At 50.9% G+C, this 16,655-nt stretch overlaps 1 protein-coding gene across 5 annotated transcripts; it reads left to right on the forward strand.

Annotated features, from left to right (window-relative positions):
* The first annotated feature begins 3,391 nt into the window (after positions 1-3,391).
* On the forward strand, positions 3,392-14,225 carry Kxd1 (KxDL motif containing 1). 5 transcript variants are annotated; one of them, XM_041675095.1, is made up of 5 exons: positions 3,392-3,475; positions 7,996-8,120; positions 10,081-10,233; positions 12,459-12,505; positions 13,468-14,225. In XM_041675095.1, the coding sequence occupies exons 2-5, from the start codon at positions 8,020-8,022 to the stop codon at positions 13,698-13,700; spliced, it is 534 nt and encodes a 177-aa protein (XP_041531029.1). In that variant the 5' UTR covers positions 3,392-3,475; positions 7,996-8,019; the 3' UTR covers positions 13,701-14,225. The 5 variants fall into 5 exon arrangements, with proteins under 5 accessions (XP_041531029.1, XP_041531030.1, XP_041531027.1 ...); XM_041675096.1 differs by lacking the exon at positions 3,392-3,475 and adding an exon at positions 6,734-6,885; XM_041675093.1 differs by lacking the exons at positions 3,392-3,475; positions 13,468-14,225 and adding exons at positions 7,094-7,386; positions 13,282-13,461.
* Positions 14,226-16,655: the final 2,430 nt, after the last annotated feature.

A 16,655-nucleotide genomic window follows, 5' to 3' on the forward strand; every position in this document is an offset into this window, starting at 1 on the left:
TTGGCTGGTCACGCCGCGGCCGCCCCGCCCATTGGCTTGTGCGCACATCCGTCTTGCCCTAGTTGCCGCCTCCTTCCTGCTAGGCTCAGCTGGCTGTTTTTTTGTTGTTGTTTTGTTTTGTTTTTTTCCGCGAGACAGGGTTTCTCTGTGCTCTAGCTGGCCTGGAACTCACAGAGATCCGCCTGCCTATGGGTTAAAGGTGTGCGCCACCACCGCCTGCCTCGGCTGGCTGTTCTTAAAGGGACTCTCAGACTGGGGGTGTTTTGTACGGAGTGGGAGGTGGGAGCACTCTGACCTCGGTAGGGGAGGGTGGCGGCACTGCCTGGTGTGAGGCCAGTTTGGGAGCTCAATTTTACTTATTTCATTTCCCCTCCCTCATTTTCTCCTCTCTCTCTCTCTCTCTCTCTCTCTGTCTCCCCCCCTTCCTCCTCCCCCTTCCCTCCCCACTCCGCTTTCTCTCCCCCCTCCCTTTCGGTGGGGGGGCCGTGTCTGAGCATATAGACCAGACCAGGCCAGCCTTCTGTTTACAGAGATCCTTCTGCTTAGTGCTGAGATGAAACTTGTGCACTACCACACCCAGCTCAACTCATTCTTTAGTTTTATTATTGTGTTTTCTTTCATGTTTTATACTGTATTTTTTAATTAGTCAAGGTCTGACCAAGCTGGCAGCAATCCTTCTGCTGCCTGGAACTCCATCTGTAGACCAGGATGGCATCAACACAGAGATCTGCCTGTCTCTAACTTCCGAGTGTTGGGATTAAAAGTGTGCACCGCTACTGCCCGGCAGGACTTTTTGTTAAATATTGGAGCAAGGAACATGTACCCTGGTACATATGTGAATGCAAAAGGACAGTTTGCAGGAATGAGTTCTTTCATAACCCTCTGGTCCAGGGATTGAACTTAGATTGTCAGACTTGGTGGTAAGCCCTTTCCTTGGTACCCATGTCATTGGCCCAGCACCCAACGCTCTTAGCTGTGCCGAGAGCCCTGGCTTTGGCCCTGCCCTGCTGTGTGCCTCTTTATTGGTGCTCATCTCCTTCGCACGTAGTTTCATGATATCATAAAGTCCTTTCTCTTGGATAATTTATTTTTGATTTTTTTTCTGAGACAGGGTTTCTCTGTGTAACAGCCCTCACTGTCGTGGAATTCACTCTGTAGACCAGGCTGGTCTTGAACTCATAGAGATGACCTGCCTCTGCCTCCCAAGTGCTGGGATCAAAGGTTTATGCTACCACCACCTGGCTTATGGGAAAGTCTCACTATGTACACAGCCCAGGCTGGCCTTAGGTTTGTGGTGACACTCCTACCTCGGCCTCTCAGTAGCCAGTAGTGGGTTCCAGGGGTGCTACCACAGTCAGTGCGAAGGCAGCTAGAGCTGATGAAGTCTAGGAAAATGACTTGAGCAGCTTTCACACTTGGTATTCATCGCTTTAGAACGGGTCTTTCACACCTAACAACAGAGTGCAGAATTCAGGGTTAGTGCTCCGCCATACAGTCACAGCAACCAGAATCAGGACTCTTTCTAAACAACAAACAGAGGAAGCACACTGCTTGGGGCTAGAGATAAAGAGACAGAATGAGAAAGGCAAGGACCAAGAAAAAAGAAAGGGGCTGAAGGGATGGCGCAGAAATTAAGAGCACTGACTGCTCTTGCAGAGGACCAGGGTTTAATTTCCAGTGCCGTGTGGCCGCTCACAACCTCTAACTCCAGTTGGCAAGGTTCTGACCTCCACAGGCACCAGGCACATATATGGTTCATATATGTAGGCAAAACAAATAATACAATAATAAAAGCATTAAAAACAAAGACAAAAAGCAGGTTACTTGAGAAAGCTAAATTTTCAGGCATCCCGTGCCTCATGGAACTCCTGTGGTACTTGAACTGCAGAAGTATCCAAAAGATAGCTACAGAGCTGCAGGCCTTCACTGCCAGCGCCTGCAGGCTGGGGCAGGAGGATGGCCACAAGATCAAGGCCAGCCCTCTACCCATAGTGTAAGAAATTATTTGCATTTTCATGTCAGATGAGCTTAGAGACTGTCAGAGTCATGGAGAGCCCGAGGCGCTAGGACTAGGACCCTCTTGCCCCAAGCTGGCAGCTTCTGTCTGAGCTTTCTAGATTCAGGATGGTTGAAAAGTTGTAAGCACTCCGCTGTGTAACACATGTCTGCCATCAGAGAAGGGATAGTCAGGCTCAAGCTGCAGACGATTCATTTGATAAGGCTTTGAGTCCCCTGAATAGAATGGGGATATAAAGGAGATAATGCTAAAAGTATACAAAGACTGTTAACTCTCTGAGTATCTGGCTGTAGGAAAAAGGAGAGGCTTCTTATGTTCTTATGATCAGGACTTTGAAAACTACTACTTTTGCCAGGCTGTGGTGGTACACACCTTTAATCTCAGCACTCAGGAGGCAAAAGCAAACAGATCTTTTAGTTCCAGGCCAGCCTGGTCTACATAGTGAGTTCCAGGACAGCCAGGGCTATCAAGAGAAACCCTGTCTCACAAAACAAACAAAACAAAAAATAAACAAAACTAAATCAGAACTGCTTCTCTTTCACTAGCTGGTCTTTTTTTTATTTATTTATTATGCATACAATATTCTGTCTGTCTGTATGCCTGCAGGCCAGAAGAAAGCACCAGACCTCATTACAGATGGTTGTGAGCCACCATGTGGTTGTCAGGAATTGAACTCAGGACCTTTGGAAGAGCAGGCAGTGCTCTTAACCACTGAGCCATCTCTCCAGCCCCCCCACTAGCTTGTCTTTTTATTACCGAGTGGGGTTTTTTTCTCACAATAGTGTGCACCAGGGCAGCCTGTGCTAGAGATGTCTCAAAAACTTGAAAGTCACACATGGGGGCCATACATCTATCATATCAGGAAGTAGAAGCAGGAGAAGCAGAAGTTTAACAGTGAAAAGTTGGAAACCAGTCTGGGCTACATGTCACCTTGTCTTTGAAACAAAAAAACAAAAAGACAAACAAAAAATTAGGTGCTGTAAGTTGACTCAGTGGTTAAGAGTGCTTGTTCTTGCAGAGAACATGGTTTGATTCCTAGCACCCATAAGGAGACTCCCAATCATTCAGTTCCAGGGAAACCGACTCCCTCTTCGGGACTTCACAGACACCACTCATGCACCTGGGGCTAAAAGCAAAAGTGGGGCGAATAAGCTCAAAATATTTTATATACACGTGCGAAATTTTAAAAGGATTAATAAAACTTAATAAAAATTAACTCCCCACATCCAGAAGGCTTAGGAAACCAAGTTCCGAACACTGCGCGTGCGCATAAACCAACCTGTGATTGGTTACTCGTTTGACGTTCTGGTAAGCGCCTCTTACGGAGTGGTCCCACCCCTTCCTGCTGCGGGGTCACGCACTCTCGTCGGCGCCTTGACGGAGGGCGCGAAGGACGTTTCGTAGTGACGTAACGCGGCGTCCATCCCGGAAGCGCGAGCCAGGCCGCCAGATGTGCAGGTGCCGAGGCCGGCGACGCCGGGGCGGGCTAGGGCGGGATTGCGGGGTGGCGGGAGACCGCGGGCTGTGCCGCAGAGGCAAAGGACGGCCACTGTGACTCTGCGGCCGAGCCGGCCTCAGTTTCCTTGACTGCGCAGCGGCGGCACGGGAGGATCCGGATGGGAACCAGGCTGTGTGACCGTGCGCAGCCCGGGTCCTGAGCGGCTCGGCGTCCGCGCGTGCCTCAGTTTCCCCTCTTGAAGGGGCGGGGCTTCAATGCATGTTTGAGTGTCACCTTATCCTTTTTGGTTTTTGTTTTTTTCCCCCTTGGAGTTTGGTTTGCTGAGTCGAGTTCGGTTAGGACTAGGGCGCGAAGGCGCCTTGTGCTCCTGTTTGTGACCTTGAAGCGCAGAGCCCTTGCTGTCAGCCTTGCATTCCTGGGGGAGATTTAATGTTTTGAGATGATAGTTCAAATTAGCCTCCAATTCCTGGTAATCCTGTTTCAGCCACCCAAGTGTTAGGGGAAGTCATTAGTTTTTTTAAGATAGTAACCCAGATTGGCCTTCAGCCCGTTAAAGTGCACCTCTCGAGAGTGCTGGGACTTAACGAACATTGAGTTGCCACGCCTGGCTGTGTTGTCGTGCTTTAGGTCAGGGACTCATTTGTCCCATGCTGGCCTGGAACTCAAAAAGCAACTTTGAAGCCGGGCGATGGTGGCGCACGCCTTTAATCCCAGCACTCGGGAGGCAGAGGTGGACGGATCTCTGTGAGTTCGAGACCAGCCTGGTCTAGAGAGCTAGTTCCAGGACAGGCTCCAAAGCCACAGAGAAACCCTGTCTCGAAAAACCAAAAAAAAAAAAAAAAAAAAAGCAACTTTGATCTTTTGCCTTCCTTACCGCCAAACACAGGCCTTTCCACACCTGTCTTATTTTTTGAGACAGTCTTAAGTATCCCAAGCTGGTGTGGAGCTCACTGTGTAGCCCAGATTAGCCTTGAATTTACAACATCCTTTAGCCACTTGAGTGCTAGGGTGACAAACATGAGCTGTCACGCCAGGCCTGTGGTGTTTTGGGTTTTTTTTTAAGTTATTATGTATGCAGTGTTCTGCCTGTATGTCTGCCTACAGGCCAGAAAAGGGCACCACATCTCAATTCAGTTGGTTGTGAGCTACCATATGGTTGCTGGAAGTTGAACTCGGGACCTCCAGAAGAGCAGCCAGTGCTCTTAATGCTGAGCCATCTCTCCAGCTCCAGGCCTGTGTTTTAAGATAGGGTTTCGTACATCTCTAGGGTGACCTAGATCTCAATATGTATAGCCAAAGCTGGCCCTCTGTGTGCCACCATTTCAGCTCCAGCCCGACTAATAATTTAAAACAAAATCTCGAATCAAAATTCTGCATCTGAGAGATGCCATTAACTTGTCTGACTCCACCCTTTAACCACAAGTCTTTTTCTTCTTTTTTGGAAATATGTACATATGCCAGGCAGTGGTGGCGCACGCCTTTAATCCCAGCACTGGCAAGGCAGAGGCAGGCAGATCTCTGGCAGGTCAAGGTCAGCCTGGTCTACAAGAGCTAGTTCCAGGACAAGCTTCAAAACCACAGAGAAACCCTGTCTTGAAAAACAAAAAACAATACGTGTACATGTATGTATGTATATATAATATGTATGTATATATGTGTATGATATATATATCCTATTTATGGGGAGGGGCATGCACCTTCATGCCTGGAATTCAGGAGACAACTTGCAGTAGTTGGGTTTTCTACCATGTGTCCCAGGACTTGAACTGGAACCCTCTGGCTTGATCGCAAGCACCTTTTAGTCACTGAGCCATGTCACAGGCCATGTTCCACTAGAAACAGGGTCTTCTCGATTGCCCAGTGTGCCTGGGAAGATCTATGAAGTCCTGGTTGGTGTTGAAGGTTGAATCCTTCTGCCTTTACTCTTCTCACCGTGTGTTGGGGTCTACCACCATCTATCTGTCGTAGTCCACCTTGGGTGAATAGCAGAGGCCATGCCCTGCCCATAGCTAGTTTCTTCTTTTTCTTTTTTCCCTGACACCAGGTTTCTCTGTGTAGCCCTGGCTGTCCTGGAACTCTCTGTAGACCAGGCTATCCTCAAACTCAGAGATCTCCCTGCTTCTGCTACTGTACCTGGCTTAAATATGTATATTTTGTTTCTGGTGGAGGTCAGAGAATACCGTTAGGCACCACACTGCTTGCCTTCTATTGTATTTGAGACAGCATCTCTTTTTTTTTTTGGTTTTTGGTTTTTCAAGACAGGGTTTCTCTGTGGCTTTGGAGCTTGTCCTGGAACTAGCTCTGTAGACCAGGCTGGCCTCGAACTCACAGAGATCCGCCTGCCTCTGCCTCCCGAGTGCTGGGATTAAAGGCGTGTGCCACCATCGCCCAGCTGAGACAGCATCTCTTATTCACCTTTCTGCATGCCAGGCTAACTGGCCTTGGGGCTTCCAGCTGCTTTGTCTCTGCCTCCTGTCTCCCCACAGTTGCAGATGGATGCCCGGCAGTGTCTGGCGACCTCACGGCAAGTCATCAGCTCCCCGTGCAAAGTACTTTACATACCCTAACCTCCTCCCCACCATTCCTGTTCCCCCTGCAGCTATCTGCCACTGTGCCTGGCTGCTTCCCATCATTGTTTGAGACAGCATCTCCAAGCTGACCTACTTATCTACAGCCCCTTGTGACTTGTCCATGTAGCTGGGATGGGGCTTGACCTCTTCAGCTCCTGTGTGTGAATTTTGCCTACTGTTGTGTTGGCCTCTCTCAACGAGGTCTTGTGAGGATCCTAGGCTTTTCCTGTACACCAGAAAAGGGTTGGTGTGATGACTCCCTTTCTTGGTCTGCTCACTGGGGTACTGCAGAGGTGATCACCTGCCTGCCAGATGCTAAGAGCCGCAGCCAGCCAGGTGCCAGGCCAGCAGACTGCTTGTGCTTAGAATGCTTAGCTGTAAATTGCTGATAAAAATGTAGCCAGCTTTAAAGCTGAATATTGTGTTTCATTTTTGAGGACAAGTCCCACAGAGTAGCCCAGGCTGGCTTGGGACTCACTGGGCTGTTGTCTAGGGTGGCCTAGAGCGTGAAGTAATCCTCCTGCTGCCTTCTCCTAAGTGCTGAGATGACAGGTGTGAGTTACCTGGAGCTCAAGAGATCCACCTGCCTCTGCTTCCAGGTCTGAGTCACCTGGAGCTCAAGAGATCCACCTGCCTCTGCTTCCAGGTCTGAGTCACCTGGAGCTCAAGAGATTCACCTGCCTCTGCTTCCAGGTCTGAGTCACCTCAAGCTCAGGAATTCAAGCTTGTCTTCAGCTGTTCACAAGTCTTAAGCCACCACGGACTCAGAAACACAAGAAGGGTGTAGTGGCAAGCAGTCTTGACCCCAACACTAAGGAGGCAGAGGCAAGCAGATCTCTGTGAGTTTACTGACAGCCTGGTCTACATAGGGCATTCCAGGACACCCAGGGCTACATAGTGAGACCCTGTTTTTTTTATTATTATTATTATTATTATTATTATTATATATACAATATTCTGTGTGTAAGCCTGCAGGCCAGAAGGGGCACCAGACTCCATTACAGATGGTTGTGAGCCACCATGTGGTTGCTGGGAATTGAACTCAGGACCTTTGGAAGAGCAGGCAATGCTCTTAACCTCTGAGCCATCTCTCCAGCCCGAGACCCTGTCTTGAAGGGGGTGTACTTGATGTGATAATATATTTATGGACCCAGGTTCAATCCTCTGATTGAACACAAAATGGGAAGCAGATAAGCGTGTAAGCTAGCTGGCCTAGCCACTGAAAGACTGAAGAGATGGCTCAGGACACTTGCTGTACTGGAAGCGGAACTGAGTTCTGCCATCCCCATCCTCTCTGTCTGGGGGAGAAGAGGTACCTGCAGTCTGTCCCCTACCATCAGGTAAGCGCTATGGCACCCTTGCACCAGATACAAAACCCTAACCTGAGCAAACAGGAGCAAATTTGGCGGGAGGTGGGTTGACGCTTTGCAAAGTCTAATGAGGACAGTGGGTATTGCCCACCTGTCCTGTGAAAAGGTCAGAGTTTTGGGGCAGAATTAGCTATGGAGAATGATGGTCTCACTCTTTAACCCTGGGTATCTTATAACTCTCCATCCTCCTGCCTCAGCTTCCTGAATGTTGGAATCACAGGCATGTTCAGCTCTTCTGGCTTACCTGTTTGTTTGTTTTTCTTTTGATTTTTTGAGACAGGGTTTTCCAGTAGCTATGGAACCTGTCCTGGAACTCACTCTGTAGACCAGGCTGGCCTCAAACTCACAGAGATCCACCTGCCTCTGCCTCCTGAGTGCTGGGATTGAAGGTGTGTTCCACCACTGCCTGGTAGATGGCTTACCTGTTTCTTAGGGATGAATCTCTGTTATGGCCCCAAACACCCCAAGTTCCAACCTAAGTATTCTGATGCTTGGGTGGTAGCTCTTGGGGCCATGATGGGCTCTTGATATCCTCACCAGCCCTAGTGCAGACTTCACATCCTGTTCTGATCATTTCAGGCATCGGAGGCGGAGGAGAAAGAGATGGACCCCCCAGACTCGGCCTCAAGGGTCTTCTGTGGACGCTTCCTCAGCATGGTGAACACTGATGATGTCAATGCCATCATCCTGGCGCAGAAGAACATGTGAGCAGGCCATGGCGGTATGGGAAGGGATCCCACCCCCAGCAAACAGTTGTGATAAATTAAAGAAAATGAGCTCCTGGCCCCAGAGCCAGTTCCATCCTGACCTGAAAAACCAGGCCCTGGTACCGGGGCAGGCCTGCAGGTGTGCATTGCTGGACGGTGGCCAAGGGCTCCTGTCCCCAGGCCGGAGGAGTGCAAAGAGCTTCTTTTTGTTTTCTGTATTCTGAGACAGGGTTTCTCTGTGTAACAGTCCTGACTGTCTTGGAACTCGCTTTGTAGACCAAGGTGGCCGCAAACTCGCTGAGATCCGCCTGCCTCTATCTCCCAAGTGCTGGGGTTAAAGGCGTGTGCTACCAACAACCGGCGCAGGACCTGGAGTCCAGTCTCGTGCGCAAAGTCCCTCACTGGGACAAGCTCACCCTGATTGCAACTGGGTTTGGGGTGAAAGGCAGGTATGGGACTGAGTGTGACTTGGCGGCTCGGTCTGCCAAGCATGCGGAGGCCTCAGGTTCATAGTGGACAGCCCTCCCAGCTGAGGCCAGAGGCTGTTGGCTACTGTTTTCCCTTGGGGCTCTCCACCTCATATTATTTACTTATTTTTTGAGACAGGGTCTCAATATATAGCCCTTGCAGTCCTGGAACTCACTATGTAGACCAGGCTAGCCTTAGACTCACAGAGACCCACCTGCCTCCCCAGTGCTGGGATTAAAGGTGTGCACTACCAACCAGCTAGCACTGGCTACTCTTTTTTTTCTCCCTTTGTGGAACTTTGTAGGCTAGGGTGGCCTTGAAACAGAGATCAACCTGCCTCTGCCTCCCCAGTGCTGGGATTAGAGGTGTCTGGCACGCACTGGCTACTCTTTTTTTTTGGGGGTTTTTTTTTTTTTTTTTTTTTTTTTTGGTTTCTTCGAGACAGGGTTTCTCTGTGGCTTTGGAGCCTGTCCTGGAACTAGCTCTGTAGACCAGGCTGGCACTGGCTACTCTTAAGGAGGGCCAAGGTTTTGTTCCCAGCAGCTCACAATTTTAATTCAAGTTCCTGGACACTTGAACCCTCTTGACCTCCACAGGCCCTGCATTCACATTATGCACACGGTATACAGACATGCACAGAGGCAAAACACCTGTGTACATGATAAAAATAGTTGTGGGTCTGGCATGGTGGCTCACACCTTTAGTCCCTGCACTCTGTAAGTTCCAGGCCAGCCAAGGCTACATAGCCAGACGACTGTGTCTCAAATCCAAAACAAACAAAAAGCCCAAAATTTAAAAGAATGTCAGCCAAGCCAGGTGGTGATGGTGCACACCTTTAGTCCCAGCACTCAGGAAGCAGTGGCAGGTGGATCTCTGTGCATTCAAGGCCAGGTTGGTCTACAGAGTGAGTTCCAGGTCAACTAGGGCTGTTACACAGAGAAACCCTGTCTCAGGGAAAAATAAAATCTCAGCCAAAAATAATAAATAAATAAGTCAATAAATGAGTAAGTAAATAACGAACATGTCAGCCTGTGTCTGGATACAGAGGCACATGCCTGGAATCCCAGCATTTGTGAGACACTCAGGCAGCTCTATGGCCAGTGTGGACTACAGAGTGAGTTCCAGGTCATCCAGGGCTACACAGAGCAACCCTGTCTCAAAAACAAAAAACAAACACAAGGACATGGAATGGGCCACTGGCCAGGCTATGTGGCAGGAACCTGTCAGAAGAAATTCAGGCACAGAAAAACTCCATGGAAGACCCAGGCTACAGCAGAAGGGTAAGTAGGAGTCCGGTGACCGGTACAGCCAACAGAAATCTTCAGGCTATGGCTCTGTAACTTTGAATGGGTTTTCAAGGGTGAGTAGGAGTTCGGTGACCGGTACAGCCAACAGAAATCTTCAGGCTATGGCTCTGTAACTGAATACAGGGGCTGTGACTCACGGTGCTCCTAGGCCTGATGCAGGGGTTCTGACCCTCTCCCCCCAGGCTGGACCGCTTCGAGAAAACCAATGAGATGCTTCTGAACTTCAACAATCTGTCCAGCGTGCGGCTGCAGCAGATGAGTGAGCGCTTCATGCACCATACTCGCACCTTGGTGGACATGAAACGGGACCTGGACAGCATCTTCCGAAGGATCAGGTGGTCCCCCCCCACACCCGAGCTCCCCTGTGGCCCTTATCCTGAGAACATGCCCTGTCTTAGAGCACATCTTCTCCAAACCTTTATCTGGACCCCCACAGTATTGGCCCCTTCCTTGGTCTGTTATCCAGCTCTGCAGGTCCCCTGCTCCTCCACTCTGAAGCTCCCCCATTGCCAAGACCCTGTCCCAGGGACTCAGCCAGCCTCTGCACCCTCAGTCCCTTCCTCTCCAAGGTCCCTTCTCGCTGTCTGAAGCGCCTTGCCTTCCCTAATGCCCCTCCCTTCTGCACCTCTTCATTTCCTTTATGATTCTCTCTTCTCCAAAGCCCATGTCTGGGTTCCTCTTTTTAAGACCCTCCCCTCCTCTTCCCTCCTTCTCCCCACTAGGACCCTGCACTCTGCCCTCTCCAGCCCTGGGTATTCTGGATGTTTTTACAAGGCGGTTCTGATCTCTGAGGGAGCTATAAGGCAGGAGGGTGACAGTTGGGTAGCTAGGCTAGGCCTCCTGGTGCCGAAGGCCTTCTGGCCGGCAGAGCAGAGGGCCCGGGTCCTAGATAGAGACCAGTCAGGGTTCAGTTTGCTGCTTCTCACAATGGTACAGGCTCCTGGATCAGGACAAGACAAGAATACCTGACAGCCTCAGCCATCACGGCAGGTGACAGGACAGCTAGAGCATACATGTAGCCTTTCCTTCAGCCCAGGCTGGGGAGCCTTGTGAGAGCCAAGGGGACAAATGAGCTCTGCTTACAGTTGAGCTCTAGGTGTTCTGGATCTGTCTTCAAATCCTAGGACTCCCTCTGTAGACCAGACTGGCATGGAACTCAGATCCTGCCTCGAGTGCCTGGCTTTAATTCTTTTTATCAATATTCTTTGTTATTTTTGTTTTGCTTTTGAGGCAAGGTCTCACTATATAGCTCTGGCAGTCTTGGAATTCACTCTTGGCCAGGCTGTCCTTGAACTCATGGAGATCTACCTGCCTCTGCCTTTAATGCTGGGATTAAAGGTGTGTGTGACCACCGGGCCATGGCAGATGGATCTCTGTGAGTTCGAGGCAGAGGCAGGTGGATCTCTGTGAGTTCGAGACCAGCCTGGTCTACAAGAGCTAGTTCCAGGACAGGCTCCAAAACCACAGAGAAACCCTGTCTCGAAAAACTAAAAAAAAAAAAAAAAAAGGTGTGTGTGACCACACGTGTTTTTATTTTTTTATTACAGTCTTGATATTGTTTGAGACAAGGTCTCTTGTAGCCCAAGCTGACTGCAGATTCATCATATAGATGAGGATGACCCTGGACCTCTTATCTTCCTGCCTCCCCCACTCCCGGTACTTAGCTGTCCTGCTACTCTAGGCTCCTAAGTTTTCCTCGAAGCACACATTTCTAGTAACACCAGGCTGAGTCTGCAGGTGGTTTCCCCAGGACATGACAGTCAGCTCCGTGTTCGTCCTGACAGCAGGGTGGTTGCTGTGTGCTCTGAAGCCTGGACTGCAGGACTTCAGGGCACAGTGACCAACAACCTCTTCCTACGGTAGAGCCTGCTGGGTGGCCACACACACCTAACACACAGGAACATGAACCAGAAGGATCTTGAATTCCAGGTCAGTGGGTTACTTGGTGAGTTCAAGGCCAGCCTGAGCTACACAGCAAGACTTTGTCTCAAGAAAGCAAAAAGAGAGGTTGAGTACATGCTGAGCAATCATGAGGACCTGAGTTCAAATCCTCAGAACATACTAAACAATCAGGCATAGAGGCTGAGGGATACACAGTGGAAAAGACTGTGTTGTTCCTGGAGGGGATTGGTGCTGGTTCTGTCAGGTGGCTCTCAACTGCCCGTCACTCCAGCTCTGGAGAACTGGAGCCAGCCTTCGGCGCTGCCTGTGTGCTCACCCACACACAATCACATACATACACTAAAGGTAAAATGAGTTTAAGAACGTCAGGTGTGGTAGCACACAACATCCTCTGGTGCTGGGTGCTGGGGAGGCGGAGACAGACAGCCCAGCTGACACTGTCCAAATGAACAAGGTGAGCATGAACAGAGCTCTGACCCCAACACCTGGGAACCAGAAGAGAAAGCAAGATGGTGGTCACCTCCTGTCATCTCAGTCCCTGCCTCCCCCAGGGTGCTGCTGGAACCAAGCCTAGAGACAGGAGAGCCATGGGTGCAGCCTAGCGGGAGACAGTGAGGTGACTGCTGATGGCTCATCACTGTCTGTCCCTTCCCCACAGGACACTGAAGGGGAAGCTGGCCCGGCAGCACCCAGAGGCTTTCAGTCGTAAGTATGCCCCATACCACCCTGCTGCTGCCAGCACTTTCTGCCTAGGGCTGGCTTCCGAAGGCTGCCTGGACAGCTGTGCCCACCCAGGGCCCCATGAGTGGTGGGTGGAGATGCCTATGCTCTCTCATCTCAAACCCAGTAGCCCTGTGAGGTGGGAACTGAACACCCCATTTCACGAAGAGGAAACAGACCTGCCTGCCCCAGAGGGAAGTGATACTATGTGGGGCAGGAGATGGGGTCACAAGGGCTAGGGAAAGAATCAAGTTCTCGGGTCTGTGGCTGTAATATCTCTGGGACCCCAACATTTTATAGGGTTGTCAGAGCTCACCTCATCTACTGTGTGACAGGTGGGATTCCTGGGGTTTCTTTTGTTTGCTTTGTGGGATTTTTTTGTAAAAATTTATTTATTATTTGCGTGGTATTCTGCCTGCATAAATGTCTGCAGGCCAGAAGAGGACCCCAGATCCCATTGTAGATGGTTGTGAGTCACCATCTGGTTGCTGGGAGTTGAACTCAGGACTCTGGAAGAGCAGCCAGTGCTCTTAACCACTGTGCCATCTCTCCAGCCCTGCTTTGTGTTTTTGAGACATGGTCTCATGTAGCCCAAGCTGGCCTCAAATTCTTCATGTAGCTAAAGATGATACTGAGCTCCTGACCCTCCTGTCTCCACCATAGACTGCTGAGATGAGGCAGGGCAGATGTGGTACATGGCTCAGGGGGCACCTTTTAAATTTTCAGGTCAGCGGGATGGCCTCAAATTCTTTGTATTCCAGAGCTCTGCCTCAGTCTGCCATACCGGATGACAGATGGGCACGCTCATTCTGAGTCGGCCTCACTCTGGAGCCTCGATGCCTTCCACCTTCCCGGGCCTGGGCTGAGTCATGCCCCCATGGGTGGGAAAGCGTTTTAGGGGCCATCCTTACAGGAAGACTTGACCAGCATGGGGGTCCCTTCCCCAGACATCCCGGAGGGCTCATTCCTAGAGGATGAAGATGAAGACCCCATTCCACCCAGTATCACCACGACCATCGCCACCTCGGAGCAGAGCACAGGCTCCTGTGACACCAGCCCTGACACTGTCTCAGCATCTCTCAGTCCTGGCTTTGAGGACCTGGCACATATTCGACCTGGTTCTCCTGCTATCAACGGCCACAGCCAGACAGATGACGAGGAAGAAACGCATGGAGAATAGCCCCCTCCCGCCATCCCAGAAAAGACCAGAGCAGCAGTGGTCAGCTCTGCTGCTCCTTTCGGTCATAGGCAGGGTCCCTAATTCCTGCCCCTCCTCCTAAGAGCAGGACTTCCCCATGCCCCTACGTGCACCCAGCTGGGGCAGTGGGGCTGGCTACAGGTGTAGCCTTGAACTCAGCCTGGGCAAGTCCCCAGAGACCAAAGCTAGATGTCGCCGACACCATGGTGGGGCCCCCTGGAGGTAGAAGGTGCCTGCAGGGCTGAGCTTGTCCTACCCTCTGGCAGCTGCTGACTTGACTCTGGGCTTCCTGTCCTTTGTGGAGTACTTTTTTCCCTGTCGTGTTGAATTCTGGGCGAGGAAGAAGATTCTAGAGAGGCAACCTTCCCTCTGTGGCCGCTGTTCCTCAGGACTAGCAGCCATCTCCGGGAGCTGGCCAGTCACCCTAGAAAACAGCTGATTGAATATTTTTGTATCATTGTTTCAGATGCTATTGGGAAGTTACCAGTAAAGGCTTACTAAACAGGATCATGCATAGCTGTGGCTTGCTTCTGTCTAGGGTTCAGACCCCAGTACTTGGGCAGATTCTGAATGTTACAAGGGAGCCATGCTGGAGGGGGGGGGGGGGCTGTCCAAACATCAAAACCTGTGAGGTCTGGTGCGCAGATCCTGGGCCAGCTTTTCTTAGACCACCTTTTCTGAGACATCACTCTCCCTGGCAAGGATACCTGCTTGCTGCTGGGGGGGGGGGGGGGGGGTGTCTGTGGAAAGCTGTGTCTGATGGATACTTTGACACCTGCTTGCTGGGGGGGTCTGTGGAAAGCTGTGTCTGATGGATACTTTGACACCTGCTTGCTGGGGGGGGGGGTCTGGAAAGCTGTATCTAATGGCCACTTGGACGCCTGCTTCCACATGCCATGCAGGGTTTTTGTTATTTTTGTTTTGGTTTGGTCTTTCTTTTTTTGAGACAGGATTTCCTCTGTGTAACAGCCCTGGCTGTCCTGAAATTTGCTTTATGTACCAGGCTGAACTCCCACTCACAGAGACCCATCTGCCTCTGCTTCCCAAGTGCTTGGATTAAAGGTGTGTGTCATCACGGCCCAGCTCCTTGGATGGTCTTCCAGGAGATAATACCCTGGTGGCCCTGACAGCAGGCACTAGGTCCCAGGGTCCAGCTCCAGCACTGCCAGATAGCATTAGTGATCTTTAGTGAAAGGAAGGAAGGGAGGGCGGGCCAGACTGGACCCCCTGAACTGGAGTTGGTTCCGGGGAATCCGGTGCCCTCTGCTGGCCTTTGCAGGTGTTGCTACTAGGGAAAAAATTCAAAATTAACTTTATTTAAAAGCGTGACTGGCCCAGAGAGGTGAAGAGGACAGGCGGTGGTAGCACGCGCCTTTAATCCCAGGAAGGCAGAGGCAGGCGGTTCTCTGTGAGTTCAAGGCCAGCCAGTCTCTTCCCAGGAGCTAGTCTAGCTGACCTCAGCAGGTGGGAATGAACAGAAAACCACAGCACAGCAGGACGGAGTGCAGAGTGAAAGACCCTGGGACTCTCAGCCCTCCCCTCAGAACTCAGGGAACCCTTACGAAGAGGCAGGAAGAGTGTAAAATTCCTGGAGGACACCAAGGCCGCAAGGTCTCCAAACACAGCAGCCATAGGAACTCAGAGACTGGCGGCATGCATGGGGCCTGCTGGGCCTCAGTGCTAAGGGGAGGTGGACATCCGCTCAGTCCCTACCCCAGAAGCCATCTCCAACTGATAATCACTCACAAATGAACAATTAGTTTTCTCTCCTGGGGTCTTGCTGGCATACAAACAACATTTTAAGAGCAAGTCACATAATAAAAATTGTGGTTTTAGAGGTCTTTCTCTTAAGTTTTGTCTGCATTTTTGCCTTTTAGTTGTATACTGTGGTTTCCAACTTCGTGTTTTTATGGGATGTCTGTATGAATGTGTGTGTCTATGTCTGCGATTCTTTGGTTCTTTATTATATGTCTATTTTCTAATGAGAGGAAAAGGAAGGGTGTGGATTTGGGTGGGTAGGGAGAATCTGGGAGGGCCCGGAGGAGGGAAACCCTGATCAGACTACCTTGTGGGGGGGGGGGGGGGGGGAGGATGTATTTTCAAAAGGTATCTTCCCAGGTAGTTCTGCATACAGTTGCTTTTTGCCTGATGCCCTGGAGGAACATTCAAGAAAGAAAAGCCACATCACCAAGCTCACAAGAACTTTAAACCCCTCTTTCCAGGGTCTAGTGGTGTATAGTTTTTGAGACAATTAGGGACCTCTGGCTGGCCATGAACTCCCAGAAGTGCTCCAGCCTCTGTCTTCCATGTGCTAGCATTAAAGGTGAGGGGCCAGCGCAGCTTGGCTCTTGAAATTTTCTTTTCTGCCAGGCTGTGGTGGCAACGCATGAAGAAACAGGCAGCTCTCCGAGTTCGGGGCCAACCTGGTCTACAGAGTGACACCCTGTCTCGAAAAAAAAAATTTTTTTTCTTCATTACATTCATTCCTTTTGCATGCGTGCGCGCCTGTCAAAATCTGAGAACAGTTCAGGAGGGGTTCCCTCCCTCCACCATATGATGGTAAATGCCTTTCCCACTGAGCCCTCTCGCCGGCTTTTGACAGTGGCATATTCTGCAACCCTGCTGGCTTGGTAGCTAGCCCAGGCCGCTCTGCTGCAGTTACACGCGAGCATCACCACGCTGACCACACCTCCTTAAAGAAACAAAAAGGTGTCCCGGACGGCTGTGGAACGCGGAAGGCAGCTGTGGAAGCTCCCTCAGGGGCGTGAATCACTCACGCGTTGGTGGAGCAGCTCCACCCGTTCGGCTTCTCTTGCCAGCACCCAACATGGCGCCGAGCGAAGCCTGGGGCGGGAACGACGCGTGGTGTGGATTGTGACGTCGACGCGCAGCGTGCTCAGTGCGCAGGCGCTCTGAGAGGAGACTCGGGGGTTTCCG

This window comes from Microtus oregoni, unplaced genomic scaffold (assembly GCF_018167655.1).
Source record: "Microtus oregoni isolate MIOR12 unplaced genomic scaffold, Mior012 000025F_ref0000491, whole genome shotgun sequence".
In the NCBI taxonomy this organism is placed as follows: Eukaryota; Metazoa; Chordata; class Mammalia; order Rodentia; family Cricetidae; genus Microtus; species Microtus oregoni.

Coding starts and splice junctions, on each gene's coding strand:
- Kxd1 (XM_041675093.1), top strand. CDS start 7,282: ATGGCTCAGGACACTTGCTGTACTGGAAGCGGAACTGAGTTCTGCCAT. Junction 7,387..7,995: donor AGTCTGTCCCCTACCATCAG/GTAAGCGCTATG, acceptor TGATCATTTCAG/GCATCGGAGGCGGAGGAGAA. Junction 10,234..12,458: donor AGCATCTTCCGAAGGATCAG/GTGGTCCCCCCC, acceptor CCTTCCCCACAG/GACACTGAAGGGGAAGCTGG.